The sequence below is a fragment of the Cryptomeria japonica genome, chromosome 1, assembly GCF_030272615.1.
Source record: "Cryptomeria japonica chromosome 1, Sugi_1.0, whole genome shotgun sequence".
In the NCBI taxonomy this organism is placed as follows: domain Eukaryota; kingdom Viridiplantae; phylum Streptophyta; class Pinopsida; order Cupressales; family Cupressaceae; genus Cryptomeria; species Cryptomeria japonica.
The window spans coordinates 271,749,568-271,759,922 of record NC_081405.1 but is presented as its reverse complement, the minus strand read 5'-3'; the positions used below and the strand labels follow the sequence as shown (position 1 = coordinate 271,759,922).

Here is a 10,355-nt window from a genome sequence, read left to right as displayed (position 1 = left end):
ATGGGTGTATGATGCCCTAAAAATTGTATCTTTTTTGGGTAGGACCCTACTATATATAGCATCTTTAGTGTTTGGTCTTAATACAATTTAATTGTTGAATAGTTATAAGAAGAAAGCATATCTTCATTTTATCTATAAATGTTCCCAAATTTAATCCAAAGTTGTTCATCCAAATTTAATCCAAAGTTGTTCATTTAATTTGAAGTGAATTAAATGAGTTATTAATTGTTTTATGATAAATCATAATATGCAATTGTTCTCTCTTTATGATAAATAATTGTAATCTTGAAATATGTTTGGGATATATAAAATCATATATGTGAGTTTAGTATTACTTAGTAAGTCATTTTTCTCCTTTATTGACATTGAGATTGGGCAAGTAATGAAATAATTTATTGCACTTAAATTTCTTTAATTGTTATCCTTTTAATGATAAATGATGATTATTGTATGATAAAGTAAATCATTCCTTTTCTTTCAAAAGCTTGTATATTATTTTTCCGTTTTCTTTCTAAATGAAGCACTTTTATTTTTATATACTACTTTAGTGGCATTTTTCTTTTCATGTTGTAAGTAATCCTAAACAAGAGGAGCAAAATAGAAAAACCTTAGAAATATTTAGTATATACATTTCCTCTGGCTCATACTTATGGGTAATGTCATCATATTGAGCTACTGCATCTAATGCATAATAAAGTTGCAACAACGAAGTTTGTGGCATCGTCCCTATACATCACTGGGGAGTAATAAGGGACATCATGGAGTTAAAATCCAAGGGGTGGGAAATCCCCTTGGATCAGAAATCTAATAAGATAATTTTTAAATGAACCTACATTCGCTAGTGAAACCTTAGAAAACCCCAATAGGGCTTGATGTATGCAATTTTTTTATTTGGTTATTTTAATTTTATAATGTTATGATTCTCTATTTCAACACATGAGACAAGGGTGATGTGATGTTAGGACTAGGATCTAGATGCAATTAGGTAAACAAACAATGGGTCAACATGGACCCTTTTTTCTTTATGAGCTTGTCAACATGGGTAGCAATTGCAAAGAAATTTTCTTGGACAATGACCCTAGAAAGGGTTGCATACCCACTAATAGTTTACATCAAACCTAATTTAGAAACTAGAACTACATATGCCTTGGTCCCATTTGGAAGCGGTGTATGTAGGCAATATAGGGATGGAGTGTGTCCCTAATACACAAGCAATCAAGGATGGGGAGTAGGAAGGTTAAATAAGATTAATATTCAAGATAATTATTAAGTGAGGTGAGGTTTGGGTTAATAAATCCTAACATAACTATTAAGATAAAATAAATTCATTATTTACTTGGAAAGATCCCAGATAGATTGCTTGACACCGCGAGGCCATGGGCTAAATTTTGATCCAACTATTAAGCTTGAGTTTAAAATAATACCTCTAAGGATGAAGACCTCAGTGCACTTCCAATAGGAAGTGTAGTCTTTAGGGATGCAACTCAGGACCCAGATGGTCCCAATGAGTCATAAAACTATGTCCAGAGCACATACCTATCCCATGCATAATGAAGATAGATGCCTACCCCGATTAGGTGGATGCCTATCATGAATGAACATATGCTTAACCCATATGGTTAGATGATGTCCAAATTGGGCCATTACCTATCCCATACAGATATGACTACCTAAGTATACCTATGCATGAACACTTAATAATATTAAAGAAAAAAAAGGGAGGTTGGTATTTTGGGGTGTTAGGGAAGGGTTATTTCAGTATTGTGTTTATGTACACATCTATTACTAAAGAAAGTGCAATGTAACAGCCATAGTATGCCATGGTAGATTATTTTAGAGAAACTTTTCTTCTTGTCACTATTTTGTTCGTTGTTAGAGATCTTATTTATGATAATATTATTAAAGGTATTGGGACATGCTTCAAAGGAAATGAAGGACTGAGTAAATTTGAATGACTATAGGAAGATAAAGACATTGAAGACTTCACAATTGAGTTAAGAGAAGCTATAGACTAAAATTCAATTGAAGAATCTGAGATGCTCTTGTGAAGATACAAAAAGCAATATTAGCTCCTCTTTATGTAGAAAAACTTCAAAGGGTGAATAATAAGTTTCTCATAATTGCTAAAAAGAGTATTGCACGACAAGGTCAAAGATGCCCTCACTTTGGTAGTATTTTACATAAGACCAAGTATATAGTTTTCTGATTAAATTTACAAAAATTAGTGGTACATTTCTTTAAAAGGTAATCTAAAAGGAATCTTTAAAATTTTGAAAGAAAAACTAATAGATTAAGGTTTCATACAATTATTTCAATGATAACTTCCACTTAAACTTATAATAAATCATATACCTACCATTTAATTGAATCCTAGACATCTTAACCTTTAAATTTTGTATATTTATAGCTAGTTCAAAAATTAGAACTTAAGTGAAATATCGGATTCAACAATTTAAACAATCTACCACAGTAACTAAATTGAAATGAAATAAAACAAAAAAAATTCAGATGGCAAGAGTAAAACATTTGTATCTTTCCCTTTCCCACTACCTTCAAAGTTGCAAATTGAAGCAGATGGGAGAGATTAGAAAATCTGTTCCATTCGATATTCACCAAACACGCTCATCACAAGGCATCGAGAAGCAAAGATGAAAGTTAGGGTGAGCAACATGCATTATTTAGATTGAAAATTACTGATAGTCACCATCCATGTTCCATGCTAGAACAGCATATGAAAATCTACTGATACTAATAAGATTTTTTTCGTTCACTAGATTTATTACAGGCCTCCTTGATCTCTTCAAAGGACTCAGCAAAACAGTCGGCCAAACTATCGCTGTTTACGTAACCTTTCACACCAATCACTTGCAACCTTATGCTTCCCATGTAGCTCACCACCGTCAAAACAAGCGTCTGTAAAACCCCACACATCTTCACATTACACTTTAAACTTATCTTCTTCGAAAATGAATGGATAGCTAAAGGTGTAAACAGTATTCGAGTCTATCTCTTTTATTACTTACCTGAGGCAAACCGGATATTGAGAAAAACATGTTCTTCACCGGAATTTGATTTACGGCTATCTTGTCCATCGGCCCGATGAGATTCGATATTGTTAGCGTTGCATTTGCGAGAGTGTTATACATACAAATAGCAGACGCCTGCAGGACATAATTGTAAAAGCTGTAATTCTAGATTAGACTGGACTAGTCCATGGTTTAAAAGCAATGAATCTGCATACCTGTCTTCCCAGGTAACCGATTAGGCGAGTGGTAAGGGACACTTCATGTGACATTTTCTTCCGGTCTAAGATTTTTTTGGCTTTTCGCACAAAATCCAGTGGACTCTCCGCATTACCAGTGGGCATGGGTATGTGCAGCAGCCCAAAGCGATTTCCCCAGGGTGCTTCACTTTCAGATTTCATCATTTCTTTTATATCCTGTACAAACCCATATAACAAACGGCAATAAGATAGTGTTCTGACAAGAAATAGAACGTCATAAATTTGTCTTAATTTTTATATTTGGGGAGAGAATTTAGTAGTTGACAATCTTAATTTTGTATTTCTCAAAATCTTATTTGGAAATTTCAAACCATTGTCAATTTTTTATAACAGCTTACTTGACAAGTCCCCTCCTTATAACTAAAGTTTCAGGGCCACATCATCAAATATGATACCACATAGGCATATTTTTTGTCAAGTTGTCCAAAACAACCAGGAAAAAAAGTGAGACCAATATTCATGCAAAAGTGAGACCCATACTTGTATGCTGATGTGACATCACATGATTAGCTGCTTTTTAGTACTTAGGGATACATTTCATTCAATTATGGATACTCATCATCACAATAACAACTTTAAGTCACAATTATTGCTATAATATTATCAAAATATTAGACATTAAATCAACAAATACAATCACAGACATTAGATCGTACTCAACTACTAAAAACTTTCCCTATTAAAAAAAGACAGATTAAATAGATTAAATACAAACCTTCAATGACAAAACTCTTGTATTGATTGCAACAAGCCCTGTTACTCTTGACTTTTTCATTTCCTTACTGTTTCCTCCTGCAATCATTGACATTATTATATCGAAAAGCACGAGTTATAAGGAGTCACAATCGCAATCGTAATTTTGAATATACCCATTGTTGCAAATCTCACCATGAGAATGAGTAATTTGCAGGTATCGTTGAAAACCGTAGAATATAACACCCATTATCACATCATTCACCGTCTGCAAAACATGTTAGTGAAATAAGGGAGGCGTGATGAATGAGTGAGAAAGAGTAGATATGAAATAAGGGTAAGATGAAAAAAGTTACTCCGCCGATGGAAGTCTTTATCTTTCTGATGTCTTCTATGGGGAAGGTGACATGGGTCATAACTTTAGGCAGCATCTCCACCCCAGGAGGCCCTCGAATGGGTATCTTGCTATCGTTCATACACATCATTCTCAGTAAGCTGCTAATGAAGTCAGAAACAGTGTACCACAAAACAAGCACGAGCACAAATAGCCTCTGCAACATGTAATACATAAACTTGACCGAAAACCTTGAAGAATATGGTTTGTGAGGCAGAGATTTGGAAGAAGGAAAGGTGAGCGGAAGACTTGGATCTTCTGCTCTGGTGAGACAGCAACAGACTAACGACATGAGAGAAATACCATCGCCTAAAGAGTGGTGTATATTTATGATCATTGTGGCTCTCGCCTTGCTTGTATTGTTGTTGAGAAAGTGGAACTGCCACAGGGGCCGATTCTTAGGAAGAGGAGTAAGGTGTATCTTACAGATATAATCATTCACAAATTCATCATATTCTGTTTGGCCTGGAGGAAACTTTGGAACAATTACATGATCATCCACGTTCACTTCAGTTTTCACCCAACGAAGAACTCCAAGGCTGTCCTCGCTCTGCCATTAAACATGAACGATATCATCAACTGTGGAAATCTCATACATATTTCATAAATAATGATTCACGAGAATCTCTCCTAATTATTAATATTGATCTATTTGATATCACTATATCCAGTTGTACAGTTGACGGTAAAGTCATTTCATGAGTTAATATGAAAATAATCATGTAGTGGATTGACTCGAGAAATGGGATAATCTGAGGAGAAAATTAAGGTTTTCAGTGATAAGTGGCTTAGAGGAAAGAAAGGAAGGAGATGGTTAGGGTTATTGTAGATTTATTAGGCAACCAGGAGACCCTCAAAAGAAAACTTGACTAGATTTTGGCTCTCAACAAAGAAATTTAGAAAGAGATTGATAGAAAACATGAGAAGAGGAAGCGCTAATTGAAAATGACATCCACCATGGTCAAGGCTATTTCTTTCTTAAGAAGAATAAAATGTTTCGTCAAGATTAACAAGCTGAAAAAACCTCCACTGAGTAAACCATTGATTTCTGTCTTCTTAACATTATGACTGTTATATAAAAATCTGGACCTCTACTGTTATATCTAATCAAAATATGAAAATAATAAAACGTATAAAAAGAATAAAACATCTTTGAAAAGTCATCTCATGAGTTGATGGTAACATGAATAAAAATAATAAAATGTTATGCAGACAATACATACCATTGTGCAGCAAAAACGGGGGTTGGACGGCAGGAGAATGTCCTGTATGGCTTTCTTCATTCCGAAAACATCTATAGGTTGCTCTAGCTCAAATATCACTTGGACGCATAAGGACATAGGAGACGTACACAAAAGCTGACCAATGGGACTCAGCGGCTCGCCGCCATTTACCAGGTTTGCTTCCATAGATGATTGAAGAAACCTTGTAACACCAATATGTCGTGCTTCTGAAATGCCAAAACGAAGACGGATATATATATTAAATTAGCAATAAATTAGCATTGAAACGACTATCTGTCCATCAACTTACTTTAGTTGCATCTTTAGTCCACACCAAATTTATGGAACAATGAGAATGACATCGATTAAATCAAATTGGTGAAGTTTCTAATCAAGAAAGCACCACATCCAGCCAGATCATGATCCACCAATGCCAGGTCCCGCCATTCAACTTGTAAGCCCTTTTCCATGTTATTACCTGATTTGGTGTTTTTTCTTTCGTTACGAGCTTTCAAAAAATGCTGTTTTAGAATAATAAAGTTTTTTAAATTGGTATGAACTCATAGTATCTTGTAATAGGGTATATGATAGTTTTAAGGAAATGCAATTACCACAAGAATAGTTATTTAAAGATAGTAAACATTACAAGAGACAGGTTCATAGTAAAGCGGGGTTTTATAGTGGGTATAATATTGAATGTTTTTTATTTTCTTTTTTTTGGGAAGAAATTTCTTTAAAGCTATGAGATTTCCACAATCCATTTTGCATTTCTAGTGTATTTTTTTCTGGATTCGATTGTGTGTATATTTTTCCATCAACGTTTCAAATCACACTCCGTGATTCATCATCAGGATGAAAAGAATTCCCAAGACATGAGAGATGTTGAGTTGCAGATTTGAGGCAAAATATAAAGAGGAGAGGGGTGGGGGAAGGCACGAGAAATAAGGAGAGAGGAAAGAGAAAAGGACAAGACCACCTGAAGGATGGGAGACCTAAAAAACTCCAAGGGATAAGCCACCCACAGAAAAGAAAAAAGGAAAGCCAAGCACCACATTCAAAACCACTAAAAAACAAAAAAGAAGAAAAGAATTTGGGACAAAAATTAAAAACTAAAAGAATAAATAAATGATTATAAATACAAAACGGAATATACGCAAAGGCATAAACCAAAAGACAAAAACCCAGAAACAAATACGAAAAGAGATAAATACAATTCCAAAAGATATGAGCATATAAAAATAAACACAAGTAGAGGTCTAAAAGCAAATAAAAACTAGAAAATAAACAAATAGGTAAATAGACCAAAGGGGGAGAGGGAGACGCACAAATGAAGAAGAAAGAGGGGGAGAAGTCAAGGAGGGGGGCGGGGATGACGCTGGAGGGCAAGAAGAAGAGGGTGCCACGAGATGCTAAGGTTTAACCCATCGTCTCGATTAAGATTGGATGGGTGCTGAATGATAGCAATGGCCTCTTTAACTTTCCTCTTGAAAAAGTTGTTCTCCCTACACAATACCTAAGTGTCCTCCAAACAGATATGATGCTTGGTAGTTGATGAATGCTCAGCTAAGGCTGATTTGAGGGCACGTTCATGCTTAATGTCGGCACTATGCTCTTTAATTCGAGTCATGAACGAACGACCTGTTTCTCCAATGTATGGAGTTCCACAAGAGCATACAATCTTGTATACACCTGACTCTGAAAAGGCATCCCTAGTGTCCTTAAGCGGTGGGGCATGCCTCTTGATGGTGGAAACAGGTTTGAAGGCACAACGGAGACCTTTTTCCCCAAGGATTTTTGAGATTTTGTGAGAAATGCCTTCAACATAAGGGAGAGAGACATACGGGGCCTGAGATGGAGAGGGCACGGGATTCGAGATGGAAAGGAAATGAGATTTGGCTTGGAGGAAGGCCCTAGTGATCTGCTTGTTCGAGTAGCCATTCCAAAGGAAGACTTGACGAAGATGGGAGAGCTCTTGGTCTAAGTTATCCTTATCACAAATCCGATGGGCTCTTAAAGCCAAGGTCAAGCTTAAGGTCAATGAGGAAATCGCCTCTTTGGTGGAACTTTGCTTAAGGTCAACCTTCTTCGCCTTCCAAGGCGTTATCTATGAACAGGTTGACGGAGTAGCCATGGGCTCCCCTCTCTCGCCGGTCATTGCCAACATATTCATGGAACATTTTGAAGAGGTGGCCTTACATTCTTTCCCCCTCAAGCCAAAATGGTGGAAACGATATATGGATGACACCAATGTATGTTGGCCCCACGGCTTGGACATGTTAGAGGAATTTCATACTCACCTCAACAACATTTCTCCGTCTATTACCTTCACCAAAGAACTTGAATCCAACAACCTTTTATCTTTTCTCAATGTCTTAATCTGTAAAAAGCCTGACGGATCCCTTGGTCGTCAGGTATTTCGCAAAACTACCCACACTGACTTATATCTTCATTCGTCTTCTCATCACCACCATAGCCAGAAAGTTGGGATCCTCAAAACCTTGGCTTTAAGAGCCCATCGGATTTGTGATAAGGATAACTTAGACCAAGAGCTCTCCCATCTTCGTCAAGTCTTCCTTTGGAATGGCTACTCGAACAAGCAGATCACTAGGGCCTTCCTCCAAGCCAAATCTCATTTCCTTTCCATCTCGAATCCCGTGCCCTCTCCATCTCAGGCCCCGTATGTCTCTCTCCCTTATGTTGAAGGCATTTCTCACAAAATCTCAAAAATCCTTGGGAAAAAAGGTCTCCGTTGTGCCTTCAAACCTGTTTCCACCATCAAGAGGCATGCCCCACCGCTTAAGGACACTAGGGATGCCTTTCCAGAGTCAGGTGTATACAAGATTGTATGCTCCTGTGGAACTCCATACATTGGAGAAATAGGTCGTTCGTTCATGACTCGAATTAAAGAGCATAGTGTCGACATTAAGCATGAACATGCCCTCAAATCAGCCTTAGCTGAGCATTCATCAACTACCAAGCATCATATCTGTTTGGAGGACACTCAGGTATTGTGTAGGGAGAACAACTTTTTCAAGAGGAAAGTTAAAGAGGCCATTGCTATCATTCAGCACCCATCCAATCTTAATCGAGACAATGGGTTAAACCTTAGCATCTCGTGGCACCCTCTTCTTCTTGCCCTCCAGCGTCATCCCCGCCCCCCTCCTTGACTTCTCCCCCTCTTTCTTCTTCATTTGTGCGTCTCCCTCTCCCCCTTTGGTCTATTTACCTATTTGTTTATTTTCTAGTTTTTATTTGCTTTTAGACCTCTACTTGTGTTTATTTTTATATGCTCATATCTTTTGGAATTGTATTTATCTCTTTTCGTATTTGTTTCTGGGTTTTTGTCTTTTGGTTTATGCCTTTGCATATATTTCGTTTTGTATTTATAATCATTTATTTATTCTTTTAGTTTTTAATTTTTGTCCCAAATTCTTTTCTTCTTTTTTGTTTTTTAGTGGTTTTGAATGTGGTGCTTGGCTTTCCTTTTTTCTTTTCTGTGGGTGGTTTATCCCTTGGAGTTTTTTAGGTCTCCCATCCTTCAGGTGGTCTTGTCCTTTTCTCTTTCCTCTCTCCTTATTTCTCGTGCCTTCCCCCACCCCTCTCCTCTTTATATTTTGCCTCAAATCTGCAACTCAACATCTCTCATGTCTTGGGAATTCTTTTCATCCTAATGATGAATCACGGAGTGTGATTCGAAACGTTGATGGAAAAATATACACACAATCGAATCCAGAAAAAAATACACTAGAAAAGAAATTCCTTGTCAAGCTAGAAACATAGAGCACTTTCATGAGTGTATAAAAATTTAGTCAAAGAGGAATCGTGTCATTTCTAATTCATTTTGTATGCTTCGAACCTAATCTCTAGTCAATTGATTAGTTAGAGTATAAAAAAGCTCTTTATTGCTTTCTATATGCTTGTTGATGCTAAAGTCAATCAACCAAATATTCCTCATTAGTTGCAAGTTCTGAGTGATAAGAAATTCATTTTAATGTGAATCACAATTCTTTATGTCTTCTTTATTGTTGTTTTGATTCATAAGAATAATTGTGACCAAATATGCCTTCTTTATTGGAATTGTCTTGAGTCAAGCTAGTATACCAATAGGTTCTAGTGTAATGCATGTCAATTTCAATGAGATGGGGATGCTTGTGTAGGTGTTTTACCTCGCATTTATCATTTGCATCATAGCCTTCCTTGAGCTTGGTGTGGATCCTCTTTGCTTAGTCTTTTTCAAATTACATTTCCTAGTTGTAGATTATCGATGTTTTGGAGAGTGTATAGCAACACAAAGTAGAAGTTGCTACTTTCTAGGGCTTCATCTTGACCTCTTTGTTTCTCATCTTCATGGTTTCTCATAGCACTATTGAAATTGGCTAGTGAAATCAACATCCATCAAATATTACAAATTTGTCACTCTTTTGTATGCCCTTGATTTACTTGATTTCTATATGACTTACTCATAGCATACAAAACTGATCTTGTCAAGCAATACTTATATATCTCTATATGACTTACTCATAGCATACAAAACTGATCTTGTCAAGCAATACTTATATATCTTCCCATCTCTTCAAAATCTGCATGCCTATCCTAAAATAAATCCTATGAACAAATACTTAAAAATTCTAAATGCCCCTATAATCAAAAAATAAATAGCGAGTTCTTGCAACCAAATGCTCATGATAACAATGAAAAAGTCAAGAATATGGGTGATAATGATTGCACAAATTAATAATAACTTTCCCTTCCTATTTCAGAA

At 36.2% G+C, this 10,355-nt stretch overlaps 1 protein-coding gene across 1 annotated transcript; it reads right to left on the bottom strand.

The window, feature by feature from the left end:
• Window positions 1–3,196: 3,196 nt before the first annotated feature.
• On the bottom strand, window positions 3,197–8,742 carry LOC131073803 (wax ester synthase/diacylglycerol acyltransferase 11-like). Its single transcript, XM_059209615.1, has 7 exons — window positions 8,698–8,742; window positions 5,997–6,114; window positions 5,594–5,820; window positions 4,333–4,920; window positions 4,172–4,244; window positions 3,999–4,075; window positions 3,197–3,439 (listed from the first exon to the last, which is right to left on the bottom strand). The coding sequence occupies exons 1-7, from the start codon at window positions 8,740–8,742 to the stop codon at window positions 3,197–3,199; spliced, it is 1,371 nt and encodes a 456-aa protein (XP_059065598.1).
• Between the last annotated feature and the right edge of the window lie 1,613 nt (window positions 8,743–10,355).

Coding starts and splice junctions, on each gene's coding strand:
- LOC131073803 (XM_059209615.1), bottom strand. CDS start 8,742: ATGACGCTGGAGGGCAAGAAGAAGAGGGTGCCACGAGATGCTAAG. Junction 6,115..8,697: donor GGGTGCCACGAGATGCTAAG/GTTTAACCCATT, acceptor ATTCTAAAACAG/CATTTTTTGAAAGCTCGTAA. Junction 4,245..4,332: donor TAAAGACTTCCATCGGCGGA/GTAACTTTTTTC, acceptor CATGTTTTGCAG/ACGGTGAATGATGTGATAAT.